The 24,094-nt window shown below is 44.0% G+C and overlaps 1 protein-coding gene across 1 annotated transcript in view; it reads left to right on the top strand.

The window, feature by feature from the left end:
• PTDSS1 (phosphatidylserine synthase 1) overlaps positions 1 to 24,094 on the top strand; it is a 334,114-nt gene that overhangs the window by 177,657 nt on the left and 132,363 nt on the right. Inside the window, exons 5-6 of the mRNA XM_085605215.1 lie at positions 8,023 to 8,181; positions 17,766 to 17,917. Coding sequence (XP_085461341.1) covers positions 8,023 to 8,181; positions 17,766 to 17,917 — 311 coding nt within the window. The remainder of the gene's footprint in view (positions 1 to 8,022; positions 8,182 to 17,765; positions 17,918 to 24,094) is intronic.

Raw genomic sequence — 24,094 nt, 5'->3', positions numbered from 1 at the left:
GAGCACAACACCAATGCTGATAGAAGATAAATGTCACCTACCATCCAGCCTCCATAGATGGCCCTTGGGTTCTGTATTGACCCCGAAGTCAGTAGAGTCCACATTGTAACCCCAGGGACACATTTGAACCCTCAAAATTGTATTTGCATGGGATCACAGTCAAAGGTCAAGTCAGGCGGCCTTTCCCTAAGGGGTGGCATGGATACGCCAACTCAGGATTTGTTTAAGGCCTGTCAAATGCATGAGATTTACCAGTGGTGCCTTTGCATAAATCCCCCACTTCACCCTCACATTGGCTGCAGGGACTCGCTCCAGTTCTGCCACTTCTCCGCACTGCAGCAGCTTCCATCGTTCACACTATTCCTTTTTACCACCCCTCAACTGACCAGGCAGAACCACTTCAGCATTGGGAAATGGTGTTGGGGAGCTAAATGGCAGCTGGTGATGGGGGTAGGGGCGGGGGGGGGATCTCAGGATCATTTCTAAGTAGATTAACCCTGAAACTTCTTGTCAGATTCAAATATTGGGATAGCTATTATATGTTAATATACTGGCATGCATCAAAGATGTCATTGGATGATGCCTTGGAGAAATGGCATTCAAACCATCATTGAACTTGTATAAATTCCTTTCGGGGATTTTCCTTGCAGGCAAGATGCGTGCTTTCAAACTAATGTTAGAGGTTTTCAGAGAAAGGAGTGAGCTCCTGGGGATTCCATCTATGCTCTTAGCTAGATGGATGAACAAGGGCTACATTTGCTGCCTTCAAAATTCACATTTTTAGGGATGAACTTTAAGAACACTTTTCTAATTAACCATGCAGCAAAAAGACATTAGGTTTAGTCTTTGCTCAGATGCCAAAAATAGTACAGGCTGGACAGTTTTATAACCATGCATAGAGTCGGAGATATTGCGCATTAGAACATAAATCAGGCAGGCGATGCCAGAGACAGAATATCAAGAAACATTTTGGGAGCCTCAACATTAGCTGTAATTGTCGCAGTCTGTAAATGTTAGACATTTTTACGTTGGAATCACAATGCTATTATTGCATTTATGCTTGGAGCTTAGGTTTTATTTCCTCGCTGCACTCGTAATATCAAACTCTTTGCGTCAATGTATCTTATATTGATTTTGAGCAACTTGTATTTGGATGGGATGTGTCTTGCCTTTCAACCTATAAAATAGGGACACCCTACATTTACTTTAAGGTTCGGTAGAAAGGGTATGTAAAGAACAAAAAAATAGAAACTTCACAAGAAATCTCTTTGCAAGCCTCAATAAAATGTACAAAAATAATAATAAAAACTCCTATACCACCGAGAAATTAGTGCCAAAAATAGTCACAGTAAACACCCATGATTCTATATTTGTGCTTCACTCATATGTCTTTGGCACGTTAGGTGATTTAATTCTAACGGTTTCATATTTTCCAGAATCCATCAACAGTTTTTTTAATTAATTGTATAGCCGGCTACTTGTACGTATAATTCCTGCTTGCTACTTCTGTGGGCTTTCCTAGTTCGCCCACATTGGGACCTTGAGTTTAGCAGTTGCATTAGGAAAGTTTCACAAGGCCTAGCATGGCTCCTATCTGAAAAATATCACAAGTATAGGGATCAAAAGGTGCACTTCTTGAACCTCCATTAGGTAAGCTGTTATTTTTTATGTTTTTTCACAATTACGTTGCCTGGTCTGAAGTATAATGACATTATCTTCAACCATTCTCCCGAAATTCTTCGTTTTTACTTCCTCTAAACTCATAGGTTTTCCATCCATTATGATAATCCTGCGTCAAGCATACCACTCCTAATTCCAGGATAACAATTTGTCACAACAATTTTAATCTAGAAAACAATGTTTCAGAATTTTTTAAACGGCCAACTTCCCAAACGTAATCCCCTGCTTCCGACACATTCACCCTATATGTATCAGTGCGTAACTGGTAGGCTACAGCTTACGTACATATATTCCTATTTGAAAGTAGCTCGATTTTTGAAAAAGTTAATCACACATACACCGATAGACTGAGCGGCATGCTGACCTTGGCTGCGGGGTGGTGGGCACCTCAGCTTCTACTGCAAAACTGCCGAGTTCCCTCATGGGGTGGGACTGGCTAGCGGTAAGGGCTGCCTCGTCCAAAGGCACGAAAGAAACAGTGGAATTGTTGGAGCTGGTGAGGTTGTGGAGAGAGGTCCAGAGAGCGAGCAGTTGTACTACTGTCACCGGAGCAGGAGGCAGAATCCACCGATTCTATCTGATTGGCAAGAGATCATGTCAAACAAGTAGGTCCTATAAATTGTTAGCAAAGGATAAGCTTTTACCCTTCCTTTCTTTCCCACCTCATCTTTCACCAAACAACGGAAGGAGCTCCATCTCTCCATTTTGTTGCAGGAAGTGCAAGCTTTTTTTGCCAAAGGGGCTATGAAGAGAGTGGCTGCACAAGAAGTAAGGCATGGTTGCTATTCCTGCTACTTTTTGATTCCCAAGGACAGAGGCCTTTGTCCTGTTCTAAACCTCTGTCCTCTCAGCACCTTTCTCCAGAAGGAGAAATTCAAAATGCTCACCCTGGCCCAGGTCTTGTCTGCCCTCGACCCTAGAGACTTGATGGTGGCATTGGATCTGCAGGATGCTTATTTCCATATTTCTGTCCTTCCGGCCCATTGACGCAACCTGTGGTTTGTGGTGCGAGAGGAACATTTTCAGTTTGCTGTGCTCCCCTTTGGTCTCACCAACGCCCGAGTGTTCACAAAAGTGTTGGTGTTGGCAGTATACCTTCATAGGTTGGGGCGCCAGTCTTCCCCTACCTTGACAACTGGCTGTTGAAGGCATACTCTCCCCAGGCAGTCATCGGACACCTCCAGACAACGGCAAAGCTCCTGTCATCTTTGGGATTCGATGTCAATGTGCCTAAAGTCACACCTGACTCCTTCTCATACACTCCCCTTCATCAAAGCCATTCTGGACACGGTTCGGTTTTGTGCTTTTCCCCTGGAAAGGAGAGTCCAGGAAATTCTGACTGTGATCCTGATCTTTCAGCCCCAGTCCTGGATTTCAGTGAGGTCGGTACTGAGCTGCTGGGACTGATGGCATCCTGCTGGTTGAGCACAGCAGGTGGCATATGCCAGGTTGGCAGTGAGAACTGCAGTCCCGGTGAGCCCAGCATCAAGTGAACCTCTCCGACCTGGTCCAGATTTAGGAGAAGACTGCAAAAGATTTGCAGTGGTGGTTACTGAAAAGCGAATGGGTCAGCGGCAGATCTCTCTTCTTTCCATACCCAGAACCAATGTGTCACTTCTGGGCTTGGGCAGCCATCTGGGAGAGGTGGAAATCAGAGGCTTCTGGTCTCTGTCGGATTCCCGGCTATTTATCAACCTACTGGAGCTGAGGGCCATCCGCTTGGTGCTGAAAGCCTCCCTGCCATCCATCAGGGGGGTCTGGTACAGGTGCTAACGGACAACAACACTTGCTATGTGGTATTGCAATAAACTGTGCGGGTGGTGTCACAGACCCTGTGCCAGGAGGACTTGTGCTTCTTAAACCGGCTGGAATCGCAAGGAATCTTCTGGTGGTGATTCACCTGGCAGGTTCATTAAAAGCCAGGGCAGATGAATTCAGCCGTCTGTGCCTGGCTTATCATGAGTGGCAGTTACACCAGAGGTGGGGCAACATCTCTTATGCAAATGGGAAGAACCTTGGCTCGAATTGTTTGCCATCGCTGAGAATGTGCAATGTCAGCTGGTTCTTGTTTCCAAGGCGTCTCTTGCTTAGAGTTACGCCTGGAGTGGAACTTGGACTCCTTTATGCCTTTCCAGCTATACCACCCCAGGCCCTAGTTCTCCAGTAGATCAAGACTGACCTTGCTTAAGTCATCCTAGTGGCTCAACACTGGGGTGTGGAGTATGGTATCCAGAACTCTTGGGCTGGAGCATCTGTTCTCCATTCAGGCTGCACCTTTGGGAGGATCTGCTGTCGCCGCAGCAGGGGCGGATTCTAACCCCGCGCCTTCACAAACTCCACCTTCGTGCATGGAGATTGATCAGCAACAGCTGAACACCTTCAACCTTCCTCCGGAGGTGATTGATGTCATCTTTGCAGCCAGGTGTCCCTCAACAAAGACTGTATATAACTGTCTTTGGAACACACTTTTAGTTTGTGGCGCACACCAGATTGAGCCCCTCCAAGCCAAACTGTCTGATGTCTTCTTGTTTGTTTTATCTGTTGCCCAACAAAGTCTTACTTTGGACATTGTTAAAGGTTACACTTCAGCCCTCTTACGCTTGATTGATCAGCCCTCCTTGTTTAAATCGCCCGTTGTGATACGATTTTTGAAAGGGCTGGTATACATATTTCTCCCTTCTTCTTTTGTGATTGTTCATTGGGACCACAATCTTGTCCTTACTTATCTGATGATCACTCCATTTGAGCCGTCCTACAGCTATTCCTTATGGCTCCTTACCATCAAGACTGTGCTCCTCATTGCCATTACCTCTGCAGACCATCTCAATGAGAGTAGATTTGTCGTGTAGGTCTGTCGTCTTCTATCGATCTCATCAGGAAGGCTCCAGGAAGAAGTTTAAAACTGTATTTGCTTATCTTTAATGGTAATGAATAAAGAGCCTGCCATCAGCAACCAGCCTCGTCAAGCCCTCATCTTCAACTGTCATGTCACTCGTCAGGCCCTCGACTTCAACTGTCACATCACAGGTGAAGCTCTGGAATCGAAATGCTGGAGCCAGAAAGGCGTGAGCAAGAGTAGACTAGCCTTGAGATGCAGCTTGGAGAAACTAGCTGAATATGCGTCAATCAGAAATAACACAACTAAAATGAACAAGGAATAAATAAAGACCAAATATGTAAATGAAAACAAAGATAGTACTTCTCCTTGCCTTAAAACAAACCCAGTATGATTCAAGTTAGATTTCATAAATAAAAATAATTTTTAGACATCCCAACACTCTTTCTCTGAATCGGTCTTTCTCCAGCAAGGTTTCCCGAACCAGTAGCTTCACTCAAACTATCATCAGCAATGATGTCCACATTAGTACTTTTTTACCGGCTCACCAGACTATAAGTTTATGCAAATTATAGAATTTCTTCTTGAAATTATCATCTTGATTCTTCTCCTTTTACCATAATGGAACCAAACCAGTTATTGCAGTCCATTCCCTCAGTAAACCAAAAGGAGAGACACCAGTCGTAGAACGTGGACTGTTATGATAAGCCCAAACATGTTTTCCTCACAACAAGCTACTGTATAATGACTGATGCCTCTAATTCTCAAAAGCACTTCCATATTTTCAGATTCATTGTTATGTTACCTATTACCTATTACCTATTATTTTGGAACACCTTCTAAAGCAAAAACTTTGGTCCGAAACGGCACATCAACCACTATTCATAGAATCAATAAAAGAATAGTCCCCCAAAATAATCAAGTAACATATATTGAGGTATGGCAGACAATGGTCAAGCACAATATAAATCCAGTTTATCCAGGCATGCTCTAGAAACTGTACAGGTGTGCCACTTGACTTCCAATGCCTATTGGGTAAGAAACCTTCTTCAGTTACTTACCAAATCATCCACCTGCCAAGGCAGACCCCCCAAAACAACTCATGCAAAGTTTTCTCTATTGACGCACAGCCCATATGACCAACATGGACGTTTTAATCCTTCCATAGGTATACACTTATTACCCCCCAGTAAAAGTTCAGATTTTAGAATCCACTTCTGAGAAACACGGGAGCCAGAACGGCGCAAGCTAGAACATTAAGCACTGGCACTGCCAACAGGTCTATGCAAGAGCTATTGGCTTTGTAAATGTCCTTTAGTCATGTTGTACACCATCGCGGCTGCTGTAAGCATGGCTAAAAGTTTGTGGCAAAGAGGAGAGTGGCATAGAGTATTGTAGAATGGCAAGTCGTAGAGTGGAGTATTGCAGCGTTGTAGAATGCAGTGGCGTACATTAGAGTGGTGCAGAGTAGACTAGAGTAGTGTAGACTGCAGTAGAGTAGAGTGCAGTTGTGTATAGTAGAGTGGCATGGAGTGATGTAGAGTGTGATGACCGAGTGGAATGCTGCAGAATAGAGTTGAGTGGCATAGGGTAGAATGAAGTAACGTAGAGTGGAGTAGTGCAGTGGTCTAGTTGTCAGTGGCGTGGTGTATAGTGGTGCAAAGTACAGTGGTGTATAGTACAGTGGTGCAGAGTAGAATAGGGTGCACGTAGAATGCAGTGACATAGATTGCAATGGTGTAGAGTATAGTGGTGTAGAGTGCAGTGGTGCAGAGTAGATTGGCATAGAGTGCATTTGTTTTTTAGTAGAGTGGCATAGAGGGCATTGACATAGAGGGCATTGACATAGAGGGCATTGACATAGAGTGTAGTGGCACAGAGTGGAGTAGAGTGGCGTAGTGCGGAGGCATAGAGTGTTGTGGTGTAGAATAGATTGTTTCAGAGTAGAGTGAAGTGGTGCGGAGTGGGATGGTGCAGGGTAGAGTGGAGTGGTGCAAGGTAGAGTGTAGTGGTGCAAGATAAAGTGCAGTGGGCTAGAGTGGCGTAGAGTGGATTGGCATAGAGTAGTGTGGTACAGAGTAGAGTATATTGGTGTAGAGTGCAGAGTAGAGTAGAGTGGAGTGGCGCAGAATAGAGTGGAGGGGCTAGACTGGAGTGGTGTAGAGTGCAGTGCCTTCGCATAAAGTATAGTGGTGCACAGTAGAGTAGAGAGCAGTGGAATGTTGCAGAGTTGAGTAGAATGAAGTGGCGTGAAGTGGAGTCTGCATGGTGTGGTACTGCACTGCCGTACCAGCAACACATTTACATTTGAAATGATCATTACATTTGCACAGACATACAGCTTTACTGATATACAGTGCACAAACAATGTGTGGAGTGGTCATCACCTAGTGTATTGATTTGTGGTGATTGTATTCAAATAATTTTACTCCACTCTTCAGATTTATAAAAAATGTGCTTTCCTAATTCTGATATATCCGTACAGTTCATTTACATAAGTTTCAATTTTGTTGTGTGCTAGAAAAAAGTCTTTCTATCCAGCAAGATTGTCACAAAATCCTCTCACTTTGAAGTCAGGAAAAGAAAAGTAAACACCAAGCTCCCTTGGAAGAGAAGAGTCAGGGATTTGACCTCAGTCTTTGAATGCACAGCAAGTGTGACAAGATAAGAACAAGATTTAAAGGCTTATTTATAGAAGGCGAGCAGTCTGAAGAATACTTTAATAGGCAATGCTCCCCTTGAGGGACAAACTCAAGCTGGACATCCTAAAACAAATAAAGCCAGCGCATAGAAAGCAACAAAATGTGAGTTAAAAACCACAAAGCCAATGGTAAGCAATTGGTGAAATACAGGGAAGCTTTTCGAGTGTCCCCCAAGGTGTCATTAGGCTCCAACCTAAAAAAAGCCTTGAGGCGCAGCTCAAGAAAACTAGGCAGGAATGCATAAATAAGAAGCAACACAACCAAAACTAACACTGAATAAAGAAAGACCAAATAAGTAAATAAAGACAAGGCTGCCACAAGGTTCTCTCTCTCCCAGTATTGCCATTAGATTCTACTTATTGTCTGAACCCAACCAATTACTTTTGGAAAGAAACCTTAATTGTACTAAGACATACTGCTAAAATCACACACAGATAGCAAAGCTGGGAACACTGCGTAGTCATAAGGGCATGAGATTCCCAAATAATATTAGAACATTACAGTTGAAAACTCAAACTGACTTGATGTCTATATTAAACTCGTTATTTTTAAAGTGACAAGTTGGCAGTGTTTAATGTTTTTGGAAGTCATACTCGATCCCTGCAGAGAAGGTACTGAAGAGTGCGTATTTAGAAACAGCACTGAATGTAATGTCTCATATTTTAAAATGCTTACCTTTGTTACATGTCGTGCTGACATGCAGAACTAGTTCCAGTTACGTCTGCATTGCTTCTCTTTTGCCGGTGAGATGTCTGCAGTACTTTGTGGTGCATTTTCATAGGATGTTATACTTCTTTACCACAGGAATATGCGGTTAATTGCCACGTAATTACCTGGGAAAGGATCCTGAGCCATTTTGACATATTTGCCTTCGGACACTTTTGGGGCTGGGCCATGAAGGCTCTGCTAATCAGGAGCTATGGATTGTGTTGGACAATCAGCATTACGTGGGAAGTCACAGAGGCAAGTATGGATTTAGCTTCCTCCTTCTTGGATAACTATATTAATCAAGCTAGCCTGCAGTTCACAGACAACGGCTTCCTCATCTTTGTATTAGCTCTGTGTTTCTGTTATCAGCAGCCCATGAATGTCCTCTTCCTGTTCACACACATTGCCTCCATTTTATGTCCCAGGCTCACATCCTCACTCCAGCGGATGCCCAGTCACCCGTGAGTTTAACGTCCAGATAAGGCACCTCAGTCAGCTGAAATAGTGTATAAAGTATGGGTAGGCAGGAGTTTGAGGAAAGATGCTCACCACGTGCAGGCTGGGCGAAGTGAAAAATATCCAGTAGGGCGCGTGTGCATTTTGGGCTTACACTACTAGTTACATTGGTAAAAGGAGAACAAAGTAGGGATGAGGCAAATCCTTATAAAATATTATCCTGCCTTCAAGGAACAAAGGAGATCCTGAAGAAGAAAAGTTTAGTTCCGAATATAAAATACACAGTGATACCAGTTTGATCATGTTTCTTTAAAACGGTTTTTCTAAGGAAGGATAAAACAAAAACAGCCACAACTAAAACGTAAAGATTAGTCCATCAACTCAGTCCTAAATTGTAGGTCAATCATACATTCCCTGGTCAGCCTAAATTAAATCAATGTTATCACATTGACAATATACAAATGCTCATGTCACCTTAATTTATTATACGTTAGCAGATACCCATTGCATCTAACATATGATATTATTGCAAAATTACACATTCAGAGGGTTGGAATTAGCGCAGAAGTTACAAAGATGAAAAAGCTACCAACATGATTTAAAAATGTATAGTTTTACTTACCTCTGCAAATGACTGCCATAATGAAACTGATGTAATTGCAAATATTGTAAATCATCTTAAACATTACCCGTACCACATTTGATTATGATGTTCTTTAAATACATGTGTTGTGATGTACTTTATTTACATAATGATTTGATGTGATGTTCTTAAATTACATTTTGCTTTTGGGTGTTATTTATAGGTGTAAGTAGTGTTAGGTGGTATGTACTGCATTTTTATTTTGTATGCATATTATAGTTTGCATGACTGTTATACGAGGTATGCACTGTGATCATAATTTCAGTGTGTTCGTGGTTTTCATTTATCATCCTAACTGGACTTTGAATGTGGTGTTTTTTTTAGCCGAGTTTTCTTAAACATGCGTTAATGTGTTATTACAGTGGCAGCCGTAACTTCACTTTTACCTTCTTCTTTTCCAATTAATTTCGTGTGTCTTTTTTTTTATCACATACCGCATCCAACGGCCCATGCGCTCCACCCCCAAGCAATGTCCAGCCCTGCCGTGCTCGTTCTTTGGCTGTGCGAAGCAGATGTTGGCTGCAGTGCCTCATCTCTTGTCAGGTCCTGTGCCCGACACTGTGTGTGGCTGCAGGGGACTGGCCTCCTGCCAGGCTCTGCTTCAATCCCTTCTCTGCCAACCTAGCCAGCGCTGTACAGAACGTCGCCGTGCTTAGCAGGGTCAGCCTCCACCTTATGAGGGCAACCATCCCACTTTGCCTGGCCTGCACGATGGTGGTTAGCCGCAGGGTCTGATCCCTTTTATTTATTTAAATTTTTTAAATCTGCAGATCCATATAAACTTCTGTACCCTTGCGCCGTAGACTCGAAAAAGCTTAACTCGTTGGCGCCAGATCCATGGATTTGGCCATGTGTAGCAGTGGTTGGTGGCAAACCCTGCGTCCAACCCACTCTTGGCAGCCAATCCCAGCTGCACATGGCCAAGGCCGTGGGGGCTGGCCATAGGTCCTAGCCTTTAGACAGGCCCGGTGGGTTCACTATGGGTGGCCAGTCCCTGCTGCACGCAGCTTTTTGCCGTGCTCAGCAAGGGTTGGTAGGCCCTGGCTTCTGGCCAAACCCTGCACCCCACCCTCTGCTGGCAGTCAACCCGCTGCGCATAGTCTATGCATTGATGGTTGGCCGCAGGGCCTGGTCTCTTTTTTTTTTTGTTTGTTTGTATTTTTTTTGGTTTTTTGTATTTGGTCCAAAATCGAATCCATGGATTGAGAGCAAGCTTCCCTGCCGCCTCAAACCTATGCGCGTTTCCATGGCCATTGCTGGATTCCAGGGTCCTCCACACATCCTTCAATCCATGGAGGACCTTCGAATCCACATGGCACGGCCTCACTCAGACTCGAGGATCAAGTGAGAAAACCTCTCTCAATTTTTTATATCAAACACTTGGGGAGTCCACGTGGTCCTGTGAGGTTCAAAGTGCTCTCGCCCTGCCCCATTTGTTCCCCCTTTTACATTTTTTTCAGGACTCTGGGACAGAGTCCTTGAGTCCTTTAATAGCTGTTGCAGCATTTTCTTTGTTGTGGCAGCCAGTCTGATCCTTCCAGATCCGCAGTTCTGAAATGGCTCACTGGAGAAAAAGCTCCCTTGGCCAATAGGACCTGAGTGTTCTTTGATTTCTTGCATCCCCTGATATCTGCAGATCCTTAACTGTCAAAGTTCTCTATCATTTGCTAAAATGTAACCCCTTCATGCCCAACCCGAGCCTCTTTTTAAATACTAGTCTCTCGAAAACTACTGAACGGAGTCCCACTATACCAAAAAAAGACAGTTTCTTGAGGTATTAAAGTATTTTAGTACAGTGTTCCTGATGTAATGACTCCAGAGGTAACAACTGACATTCAACTCTTCTTTTGCTTATGCCATTTTTGCCCTTTTACTCCCATATGGCCCTTTCGCAGCATCCTTGCTTGACCCTCCTTCTCGCTATATATCTCAATTTTTGTTCTTGTATCTGTTCCTTCCCTAACTTTGTGCCCTCTAAAACCCCTAACTAGCTCTATTCCTGTATGGACTGATTCTAGACCTCTGTTCCTTTCTTGGAATCCATGGCTAGCTCATCATGCTGACAACTCCATCCAAATCCTAGTAACACACATTAAAACATTCACAATTGAAAATGTTCCGGCCACACTTCACACCAAACTAAGAACAGGAGATCTCCTAGTCCAATACAACCCAGCCCCCTCCTTCACTTTCTTTCAGAAACCAGGTGCTCCCTGTCCTCCTTTTCCCTATGTGAAATAATTTTCCCCATTGCCTTCTCCATTTTACAGGCACATATATAAAAGATGAGGTATAGTGCAGAGTCAGAAATTATTTGTCATGTACCTGTTTTTGCTAATTTGCCTTCTTCACCTTAAAATGTTTGTATTGCTCCCACTTTGCTTAAATTGTCCCATTCTGTGTTATCTGTCACCCCTCGCTGCCTTGATGGATTTTTTTCCAGTCTACTTTTAGAGTTAAACAGATCTATGCCCCTGATGTACTTGCATATGTATGTTAGGCAGGTGTAAGATTCTTGGGGCGACAACTCCATTCGATACTCAGCTGACCAGCCAGACCTACTGTTGTCCCTTCTGAGCATGCTGCACTCGTCTTCCACTCCACAGGATACACCACATTGATTATAAACGCTCCAGACCAGTTTTGGTTTTTCATTTTGCAGTTTCCATTCACCGTAATGCACATTTAGAATTTTATGGAAATGTTTCCACCCCTTAAATAAAAAAACATAAATCCCAAAATGACCTGGCCGTACCACACCCAAAAATGAAACCCCAACAAATGTGTGGTTTGGGAGCTGGCAAAAGGTCATTTGAAAATGGAGTGTTTCCTTGCCTGGGATCCAGTCCTGCCAGCCTTGAAAAAAGATATTGGTATTTTGTGTTGAAATGGATTCCAGTTAGTTTGGCAAGATGCAGCAGGGCATGTGAAAGTGAAAAGGCAGTGGGCAGTTTTTTGGTTGAACGAGAGTTAATCTAGAATAAAAGGTGTAAGATTCAACCGCGTGACAAGAAGAACATGGTGGCCCCGTTCCCTGCTGAAGTGATGCAGCCGCAGCCTTGCACTCTGGTCACTGTCGCCTGCGGTGCTAGCATGTCAAACGATTGCAGGCAAAGACGTGCCTGAATCCTCGCCCATCTCTTAATATATCCGCCTTCAAAGCCTTGATGCTGAAGCTGGTACTTACGGATGCTTTAGGGTGATTTAAACAAGTACATCTCAGAGAATGGAACCTCTGAAGGTTCTAGTTTTTATTTTTCAGCCTTGGCACAACATTTAACCACTTAAATAGAACTCATGAAAAGTCTCCGACCCCAGGTGATGAGTGAAATATACAGCTAGCTCATCAGTACATTTAGTAAGGGGACAAAATAACCCCCATGTATTAGGATCAAGTATCCATAATTCTTTTAATTGAGAAGAGAGACTAGGGATTTGTGTGGTGCTGTGTTTCTGTGCTTTGTTGTAGAATCTGTTTATGCGAATAGTAATAATCCTTGTGTGATCATAGTGCTTGACAGTTTGCCAATATGTGTTTCAACCCTTGGGGCCTAGAGCTTTCTCAAGGCTGATACAAATAGCATAAGTACACTAACATGCAATTAATTTATATAAGAAACCGGATTTACCACCATGAATATTGCTCAAAATTCTTCAACTCTCTTGAATATGCAGAGCACTGCAAACCTGTTTTGGCTCATAAAATCGAATTCTGGGTTCCACATATATAGTTTCCGTCTGCAGTTGATTGAAGCGGCTGATAAAGATGTAAGAAAATGTACACGAAGATTCATTGCATGTGTGTAGATAATTTCCATTATAAAGCACAGCCCACTGGGCCGCCGTGCTCCTAGTCTTACGTCTAAGTAGGGAAAGCATTGGAGTTCACAAACAACCCATACAAATACAATACTAGCAGCGGATTGTTGGAAGTGCCTTAGCTTTGAGTGGGTTGTGTTGACCAAAGGTCTCTTTATAGAAAAAAAGAAAAGGCAATCATTTGTGATATTGTGTATACTCACTCGCCTCTTAAAATGCAAGTGGCGAGTGTGATCTGCTTACCCATGAAACAGTGGTGAAAATGAGGGCTCATATCCCAATATTCAGTTGCAAATCTTTGCTCAGCTAGACATCACCAAGTTCAAGATCACTAAAATCCAGTCAGGTCTTCACTCCAAGTCGAAGGTCTTACCCCTTGACCTCTGCCCTTTACCCAACCTACTGATGCGACAGAGGGGTCCAGATGAAAGACTGGAGCAAAAATTCAAGCAGACTGACTCCAAACCACACATAAAGCAGTCTACAGTTACAAGAGTGCCATACACAAGACAATCCTTAGCTATTGTGGGTCTGTGTGTGTGTCTGTCTACCAATGCTGGCTACTCCTCTGAAGGAGTAAGCTAGAAGCGCTTCCTTGTCTCAGCCAGCTTGAGTTAGTGCTGGAGAGTGAGGCAAACAGCAGCCAAGGCAGGTTGATCACCTATCTTTATTCGAAGCACTTTTACCGGAGTATGGTACACAACACCACGTTTAACCTCACACTGCTGAAACCATGAGTCCGATTCCCACATCTGAGAGTAGAGAACCTTACGCAGATGCACTGATACATAAAATAGCCTGCGCTAACCTGATGCCGTACCCACACCTTATTTTGCCAGTGTGAGGGGGTTGTAGTGAGTTACACCCCAAACATGCACAGTCCAGACATCCACGTACAGAGTGCTGTGTTTTTAAACAACACTGTAGCCCGATCTTGCGGTCAGCCTGCTCCTTTTCCTTCTGTCATCAGGAGCTGGATGGAGAGGGCAAGTGGGCTAACCTGTGTACTGGCAGTGTCCATTAAAACACCAAAGGATTGCTTTATAAACAATGCTAAGTTAACTTATTAACAGCCTGGGTAGAGTCTCAGGACTTTCTGTGGCACCTCACTTGTGGCAGGGCTGCTCCTCGAAGCCCTTGTAGAGGAGCCGCCACAATCTCTTCCACATGTCAAAGAATAGCTATGAGGAAGAAAGGTGCTGACTGCCAAGTGTAAATGTTTATTTGCTAAAGTTGGGAAAAAGTGACAGAAGTTATGTTGCAAAGTTGCAAAAAATAAAAGGCCTGGATGGATTTTGGATCTCATGCTGTCGACAGTTCAGTATTCAAAAAGTATACTGGGGAGATTGTGCACTTTAAAGTATGCTGGGGAGACAATCTCCATGCAAATAAGAAGCTGAGAATTTTCTGACACCTAGTTCAAAAAACAAGGTGTCCTCTTAACTTGTCCTAAATAATTGCAGATCACCCCTCTGAACATACAGATTCTACACTGTACTGATAACGAGCCAGCAAAGCAATGTATGAAGGTCCAAACTTTTGCCAAACCATTATTAGAGGGACTTAGTAGTGAGTTAATAGATGCAGTAAAATCCTCTTCAACCTAAAGACTGTTCCAACAAATTCTCAAGCTCCTTCGCTATGGCAGTTATACCTAACATATCCACTGTTGAGTCTCCGCCTCTCGAATATTATGTTTTCAATACCCAGTCTACGAACATAGGTATCAGGATATTGCATTAATTTTTATAGTTATGTTTGCACATTCAACGTTACATAAATCTGCAAGCTGGAATCATAATTTGCACATATTGCATTTCTTTGACTTGATGTATTTGCATATGTGATTAATGTGCATGAAAATACAATGCTTCATTAAATGCAACAAGTAATTGTATGCGATTATGGAGATAACTCTTGTCCTGGTTCCTTTGTCAAACTATCATGTAATCTGCGATTGATTACTTTCCAGGCACAAAAGAAATGACACTTGGACTTTAAGGAAACATCATTAAGACTTCCTTTTAAGGACATTTACTTTGTAACACAATCAACTGTCAGTCACAGTAAATATGACTGTATAATAAATTGTTTGGTTAGTAAATAAACAAGCATTGGCATAGCCAATAGGTCTCGCCTTTGGGACCTTATAAGTGTGGATTTGCAGTTTATCTATCTCATGCATACGCTTCATGTCTGTATTTTTACCAAGTTTTGTATTCAATTACGGATGCTATGTGCAGCGCTCACTCTCCCCAGCATATAGGTAATGTTTCGAGGCTCTTCTAATAGCTGGGCAAGTTAAAACGCTCTTGAAGCAAAACCCTTTGCAAAGGTGTTACAAACCTGCCATGTTTCCCAGTTCAATGAATAACTCGATAGCCTAGTCTTGGTGTTTCCTTAGAATTGTAGGGATGGTGGTCCTAGTTTCGTCCTGGGTTAGGGTTAAGTAAGACTACAAGGCACAGAATTCTAAGAAAAACGGCACTCTTGCTATGAAATGTGTTATTTGTATTGTCTTCTGTACTAGGAAGTAAGCAGAACCCTCCTAAATGCAAGTTTACAAGATGGCGCAAGGGTTTTGGCCTTTATTTTACACAGCATGCTATTGAGGTACTATTTCAGATGAAGTGAATCATAACTACAATACCCAGAATGCATTGAGCTTGAACATCTGGCACAAGATTCTACTAATCTTGCTTCGGTACAGCTCATGTGCGATACACGCGCCACCATTCTCCCTGCACTCCCTCCTCAAGAAATGTTCGGTGTGCAGTAGCTTTGCTCACCAAGGGCGCCACTCACAGCCCAGCAGCATATGCAGAACTGCATATTGTGCACACATAAGAGTGAGGCTTTTCTGACACGTACAAGCGGGCCAGAACGTGTGTGCCTAACCTTTGATGCAAGAAACCAATCCTTGCACCACACATGTGGTACACCTTGGCTTTAACAATGCCTGGAAGTTCCCAAGTAAACCTATACCATCTACGCCGGAGAGCTCCCGATTGTTTTCTTTGCAATATAAGCGTCCTAGTCATGTACCTTGCCTCAGATTCAAGGCCCCAATAAAAGTCACGCTTTAAAACGCAGCGCTTGGTTTCCTTGGCAGGCCCCTCCACTCTGCTTAAACCTCAGATCGGCTGTGGAGTCCCTAACTTTAACCCTTCAGTGCCCGCCCCTTTCCCCGCCCTGTGCCGGCCGTTGTATTAGCGGGCGGGGTCTATGACGAGCTGGACTCGTCATGGGCACAGCGCCACCGCGGCCCATGACGAGTCCAGCTCGTCATGGGCACTGAAGGGGTTAAGAAATACCGGTGCTTAATTTGCACAGGAACTTGCAGGTGATGAAACCGGCACTGATTTTTGGGAACCACTGCCATGAACTTATTTTTCATCATTATTTGGCGACAAGCAAAAAAAAAAAGGGGGGGGGGGGGACAAAAAAAAGATACAAAAACTGAAATAGAGAGGAATGTGCAAAAGTGAGAAGACGTAGGGAAGTGGAAGAAAGGAGGCATAGGAGGAAATCAATGCTACACAAGCTAACGTAATCTAACCATTCGAGAGCGCCAACTTTGCGCTCCTAAGAAACCTGCGCTCGTGATTTTTCCTCAAATTAAGCACTGAGACGAAGTACTCCAGGCTTAGAGTCTCTCACCCTGTCCTAGCAGGGCAGTCAGCAGCGCGGCCAGCAGCCCGGTCCTCCGGAGGCGCGCGGCATCCATCACTTTAAAGGCAGGACTCGAAGGGTCTCTGAGAGGAAGCAGTACGCGCACCCGCAGCAGAATGAACGCTGACCTGCCTCGTGCGCCTGCAGCTGGTGAGCAGGGCCTTCCTGGCGCGCGATGATGCAGAGGGCTCCGGTGCCGCGAGACTGGCCTCCCTTGCCGAGGCAGACTCTTTCACAGCCCTCCTCGCGGGACGCCTGGGGGAGGGCAGAGGGGGAGGTGTGCGGTGCTGCGGAGGCGAGCAGAGTCAGACCTGGTGCCTGGACCCAAGTTAAACGTATTTAGCATGTGTCCTGCAGCCTGACAGCCGCCCCCTCTCGGCTAACCTGGCGCGATGTGTCTCGGGGGACGAACGATATTTCACAACCCTTTTCATGCCAACCCAACTTCAAGGCACGAAAGTCGAGGTCTCCAGTGATTTACTCAAACCTTTCACTCTACCTCTAACTCAAACCAGATGATAGAATTCGGATACTGTGAGGAGTAAGCCCATACTCGCCCCCACTGAAGTCCTGCATGCCATTAGTTTACAGTCACACAGAGACGTGATGGAAAAGGTTTCTGTCCGAGATACCTTTTTACGTCTATAGTAGTGTTATCTGGAAGCAATGCGGAATAACGGGCAAGTGAAAAAACAAGCATTGACCACATGCGCGCCTTGCGCTTAAAGTTATAAAAAAAAAAAAAGACAAGCCCGGCGGAGCGTGGCGCGCGCGCTTGGGGGCGGGGGAGCGGACCCTTTGAAGTGCTCCCAAAAGGCGGATTGCATGGCGGCACGATGCGCGTGCTAGCCATGCAATCCGCTTTTTGGGAGCACTTTTCAAACCCGCTCTCTATAGTCTCGCTTTGCGATCACTTACGCGATAGCAAGGTCGAGACCTAAAAATTACATTTGCACCATCAGTGCAGACTTGCATTCACTGACTGCTGATTTAAGGGTTAGTAAATCTTTACCTCAGTACTACTTATGGTTATGATCCTCCCTTCACGAGATAGAGAAGTAGGTGATATTAGGTGACCTCCAGATGTGCGTTCTAGATATGAACTGATTTATGTAATGCAAAACACTTATTAGTTTGCCTAAATATTTGTTGCTGATTTTTTATTTTGCGCTAAATGTTTCTTGATATTTAGAAATGGAACTGTAACAAAATATATTTTGTTCACACTTTTATTTTGTCTTTTCTTTAGCTGTTCTTTATGCATCTTTTACCGAACTTTGCAGAGTGCTGGTGGGACCAGGTCATTTTGGACATCCTGTTATGCAACGGGGGAGGCATCTGGTTGGGCATGGTAGTTTGTCACTTCCTGGAAATGAGATCCTATCACTGGGCAAGCTTCAAGTAGGTCTCTAGTTCTCTCGCAGGTTCTATTTCATGTTAAAAACCTGGATGCTTATGAGCACCTAATACTCTTATATTAACATTTTCTGAAATAGGATTGCATTAAATCTTTTATGGTTTAAGTTGAATTTTGCCATTTTTCACATGTATATAAGAAAATGTAAAATAAATGATTGCACATTGCGTTTATGGTTTAGACTTTCTAACCTTCCAAAGGAATCTCTTGAATGTAAGGTTGTCCTATTTTTACTAAGCCAGCGTTCCACCAATATTTTTATTTCTAAGCTTTTTTTAAAGATTTGCCTCTTGATGTATTTTTTTTCTTCTTAAAATAGTTGAGGAAGTCTGTTTGTGTTGGTCTCCTCACGTGTTGTACAGAAATTCTGGCATATTTGGATGTTTGTGCGCTATGAGTGAGGCTGCTTAACCTTTCAGCCCTTCATGTGCTCTACCCCAAATTATGGCAACCCCTTGGTAGATTTGACTTTCAGACAAGCCCATGGTGAGGGTGTGCAAAACCTGTGCAAGTGGCATAAAAGTCGAATAGCCCAAATGGAACAAAGTGCGGCCTTACACCAGCCACATGGACCACTTTAAAAACATTGCAGCAGGGCTGGTTAGCATTCTTGTGCCACTGTAGGCCAATCTACAGCATTATTGTCTCCGTTTTACATTTTCTTTTTGCCATTTTAAGTCTCACTCGACCATAAAGTCAGCAAGAAAATGTTAATTGACATGGCCAAGATGCATAGTTTTTAGAAATTAACACAAATATTATATTAACTTTCATATTGCTAAAGTTACAGAGACTAAATAGTCTTATACTGTGAAGGCTAATATGGTGTTTGCCATTGCCAAAGCTCCCTCTATCTTTAAAACTAAAATGGTATACCTTTGCATCGGAATAAACTAGAAAGTCAAATCTTATGACATTGTAATAAAAAGAGACAATCTAATTCATAGGCAGACTTTTTAGTGTTCCAAAAATGATTTTTAGAAATGTTGGTTTTTGCTTCAAACTATAATGTCCGCAGTTAAATTTCCCTTAGCACACAGCCTTGCTCAGAAAGGTGTGAAGTGTTGTTTTTTAGTCCTCGCCTGGTGAAGTATGGCCTTTCTGGTGCAGCCCTATTAAGCAGGACAAGGAGGTCGCACTTCTACCAAGCTCCGCTGTTCTTTCATTAGGGTCCTGTGTGAGGAAGTATGGGATTTGAGGCCTCTGGTGCGCGTGAAGACCAGCAGTGTCTTTTGGAATTTTGAGCCACATGTAAGGCTAGATCTAGTGAGGTGGCCTTTGAAGTAGGCCTTCTCAAAGACTCCTTTGTTTCTGTTAGAACCTCTTTCAAAGGGACATGCAGGGACTACTACGCCAAACCGTGGTGGTTGAGACCTTTTACGCCTGATGTCCCAGGTCTGGCCTACTATGGATCCCATTCAACTGGCCAATCACCTCTTCTGCACTTGACTCTCAGTGGTAGTTGTGGGGTGATGTAGATACAAGTCATTGAACACGACTCCTAACTCAAAATACAAGCTGTATGAACAATAAATCAATGGCCAACTGAATACTTACTTTTATAAGAGAAAGTAGCATTTTATTTCTAATTCTACAAATGCAAAGAGATGCGACATTCAAATGAAATACATTCAAATGAAATAACACAATGCCCTTTGCGGCTGGGGCTCTAGTAGTTGTCAGGCAAGCCCCTGCCCCGCCCTCCTTTATGTAACGTGTTCAGGAGTATTCCCCATTCATTGATGGCCGCATCAGGGAAAGCAAACTATTAGGCCGAACTCAGGAGTTCTCCCTTCTGACCTTTTAGGAATTTAGGCAAAAGTGTCTATGGTGCTGCAGCTCTGTTAGCAGCAAGTTTCCCTGGGCACCAACGACCCAGTTCCAGTCTTGTTCACACCGGTGGTTTTCAGTGTTCAACGGTGGTGTGAGTGCCTCTCCTAGGGAGCTCCTCCAAGTCCGGATCCTGTACGGAGAAGTCGGGCCACTCGTGATGGATGTGGCAGCTCTTGGCGGCGCAGGCTCTTCCAGTTGAGCAGATCTGCTGGTTGGTTGCCAGTGATCGGAGTTGCTCCCGCTCGAGGGATATAAAAGGTAAGCTGTTTTTCTCCTGCCAGGGAGCTGGGGTGTCCTGGTGTGATCCTGCAGCTTGTGACAGGATCTCTCACAAAGGTGCGATGCCCTCAGCGGCGTCTCGGTGAACCTTCGGGTCTTCATCAGGTGCAGATCACAGCATGCGGGCTCCACCCCCTGGTCACAGCAGTTCTCCTTCTCTAGGCCAGTGACACCGGCCTCCCTTCTTGGCATACAGGGCTGCCTCAGTACTCATCACAGACTCTCCTTAGGCAATCGCCTTCACTACTGCAGCCCCTCCTGGCATACAGGGTTGACGATCTCGTCAGTCACAGGTCCTGCACCCTTGGCCCAAACTCAGTACTCCAGTGACCCGCTCTGGCATGCGAGGTCACAGCGGTGCAGTGCGGCATGGTGCTTCCTGTCCAGCTATACGGTTCCGAACAAGGCACCTTCTGGGGGCTACCTTCTGGTATACGAAGGTCACAGACTCGATACTGCACATGGGCAACGGCCCGATCGGTGTACAGCCTGACACGTCGCTCAGGCTATCTTTGTGCAATGCTCCCCACTGACCTTTGCTCTTTCCAACACTGTCCTCTCCCTCACAATGCACACTGGGATTGGAAAGCAGGCAGGAGATAGTGCTCCAGGCAGGTTCCTCTCCTCCTCATGTCTTCACGAGGCAGGTCTTGACTTCCAAAATGGAACACAGAGTCCTCCATAGTCTGTACCATTGCAGGCACATTTACTCAGTGTACACTCTCAGGACACTTACTGTCCAGCACTAATACCTCTATGCATTTTACATATACCTGTAGACATGCATTCAGTATACACACTCGGTCTGCATGCACTGTTCAGTACTGCAGTTTTGTTTATTTTTAAACACACACCCATTATGTGCTCTGCACAAATCTTCACCCTAGCACACATGCACCCAACACATGCGGCCCCTGCACACACACTGCACAGCACTACATCTCTCATGTACTGTATTCCTCTCAGGCATACATACACCCAGCACATGTAATAACCACACATGTACTGCTCAGTACTACTCCAACCTTGTACTGTACCCTTGCCAGGCACACATACACTTAATGCAGTCACTACTCCTGCGCCATGCAGCACTCTTCCTCTACCTGATGTATGCCAAGAGTGAGTAATGCACACTGCAGAAGAACGTTAAAAAAGGTGACCGAGCCTGTAGGCCTCACTCCTGTGAGTCAGGGTAAAAAGGTCCTCCTTACTACTACTGATCACTACACGTTATAATGCCACCACCATGCTAATGCTGCTTAACTCCTGGTAAAGGCGGTAACCTTTCACCACTATGAGGGTAGCACTCTGGGCAGCCCTTCCTGTCCAACAAGACCACAATACGTGAGATAGGGCTATGTCATGGCGCACATGCATGATTTGTGTTCGCCGATGACAAAAAAAACAGCATTAGGGATCCAAACAATAGTACAAGTGAGCACTTAGGGCATGGATACACGCCTCTTACCGTGCCTCTTCCATTCCAACAGCTTCTCTCACTTAATATTTTAGTAGGTTTTCCACATGGTGAGCAGTACCTTATTTTACTAGACAATCCCATGGGTAAACAAGACGTCTGTTTTCAGAGTACACTTCTCTGCCTGTGAACTTCAGTCCTTCTTTCACATGAAATCATGTTCGAGTGGTTCATAAAGATCATGTAAGCTAGATTCTGTAAGCCCAGAAGGGGATAAAAAGACTAGAAAGGCAACATAAAAGAAGAACAGTCAGTCCGAACTTGGCTGGAGCTTTTACTAGAGTGATCGATCCTGTTTGCCACTGCTGTCTGTGCTGTGTTACCCTAGTAGACACTCCTGAAAGTTGAAGAGGTTTAGAAGTGACAAAGGGAAAGATGATAATCTTTCTGTAGGGTTGGGACTTAAAATATATTTGGCTCCAGAGAAAATGTTTTACTCAGGAGAAAGGTTTTGAATGTGGAGGCAGGGGTGAGGAGCCAAAGTTACCCAGCAAAATCGAACACTTGGAGACCAGGATTTATCTGTTTTTGTCCCATTTGGAGCTTTTTGCAAAGAAATTCGAGGCTCCTGCACGACTACAGAAGTGTAACCTTGTGAAGCGCTGCATGTATATGGACCTTGCAGTGCTGAAGGATATTAACCTTTTAAAAAGTGACGAAGTACCAGAGAGGGTTGCAGAGTGACCCTATGGCAAATTGATCTTATAAACTACAGATTTCAAATGTGCCCCAATCTGAGCATTTGGCACCAAACTCTGGCTTCAGTGGGATCCTGAATCCTTCCTATCTGGACTTTAATCTTAAACATTGCATCCTGTTTTCCTTCAACAAAGGATGTTGACTTCCATCTTAGAGACTAAGGGCCAGATGTATGAAAATCTAGCTGCAAAACAGTGTTTGCAATTTGTGAGCAATATTTTACAGCTAATAAAGATTTTTAAGAACCAACCTACGTACTAATAGGTTGGTTCTTAAAAAGCTGAATCATAGTTACTTGCAACCCCACCTACCTCATGAATATTAATGAGGTAGGTTGCAAAATGCGAGCCACTGCATTTAGAGGCCATCACAGGTATGGTGAACTGCTCTGTTGTGGTTGGCCTGAAAAGAGACCTAAGATTTGGATAAGGGATCCAAGCCCTAGGTTTAAAAATTGATGTTTCAGATTCCTCCATCATTCTCTATAGGTGTTTTCTTTCTTTTTCTTTAAAATGTCAACTCCTGATCCGTTTAACCAATTTTGGTCCTTTTGGTGTTTAATCATTAAATAATTATTTATTTATTTATTTAATACATTGTGCTTTTTTAAACGTATTTGATATACTTCTTGACTTTAATACTGTTAGTACTGCTAAAAGAAGTTGCATGTATTTTCTCTGTGAAAAAGCCGTTCGCTTTGAACCAAGCAATAAGTAGTAGGCCCAGGATTTCTTATCATAACTTATTTTATGTGTTAAGATTGCTTAATTTTGTGGAATTTCACCCTCTGTCTCGATTTTTATTAACAATACATTTCCCTATAGCAGTTCAAACAAGCTAAATGCACCACTCAAGACCTGCATATAAGCTGTGACTTTCTGAGGGTTTTAAGGAGGGCATACCATATTTCTAACAAGCATAGGAACAGCCAATAGGTCTCGCCTATGAGAGTTATTGGCCTTGCCAATGCCTTTTAGCCATGTTGTACAGCAGCATAACTAAATGAAAAGTTAGAAATAAAGTGCTATGACGTGGCCAGCGCTAGTGCTGCATCCTAGCATTTTTTTTATGGTGGGACAGGGTGGGCAGACGGGCAAGTAAGGACTGGGGAAGGGGATGTGGGTACGGGCAAGCAATAACAACTGGTTGGAGTGGGAAGATGGGGGCAGCAACACTGAGAATGGGTGGGTGGGAGGTAAAGAGGCAACACGTAAAAGTGGTGGGTAGATGAGGGACGAAGCAGCAGGAGGGGGAATGGGGCGGGAAGAAGAAATAGTACCTCAGTCACAGCGCTAGCAGCGGATGGACACTGATCAAGCTGAAGCAACCTGTTCTTAGCCCATGCTCCATGAAAAGGAAATGACGCACAGCATGCGCTGGTAAATTAGGAGTCAGAAAAGAGTGAAAATGAAGCCAATGAATGGTAAGCGATGGGTGGGCTCCTAGCCCTTTACTGTAAACAATACTCCTTGTAGCAACAGTGCATGCGCTGTTGGCAGGCCGAGACCCAACAACTGGATTTGAAATGCCATTGTGTTGCTCAGAAGATCGCAATGCTGTGCCTGTGTATATGGTCACTCGATACATGTGGGGTGAGCAAGCTATATTGGTCAAAGTTTCTAAGAGGGAAAATGGTCCGTCACTTTTGTGCCTTTTTTGGTCTCAGCTAGACAGCGCTTCAATACATGTTGTATTCACTTTGTGGGCTTCAGCCCGCCCATAGGCTTTCTATTTGCTGTCTTCTTCGTCACTCTCCTATTCTTTCTCCCCATTTGACTATTTCATGCATTTGTCATGCTAAGCCAAATTAATAAATAGAAAATATGTAATCGAACATACTAACAAGATGATTCTTTCACAGTATTGTGGGACG

The sequence above is a fragment of the Triturus cristatus genome, chromosome 5_1 (genome assembly GCF_964204655.1).
Source record: "Triturus cristatus chromosome 5_1, aTriCri1.1, whole genome shotgun sequence".
NCBI classification, from domain to species: Eukaryota; Metazoa; Chordata; class Amphibia; order Caudata; family Salamandridae; genus Triturus; species Triturus cristatus.
This window is presented reverse-complemented; position numbering and strand designations above follow the sequence as displayed.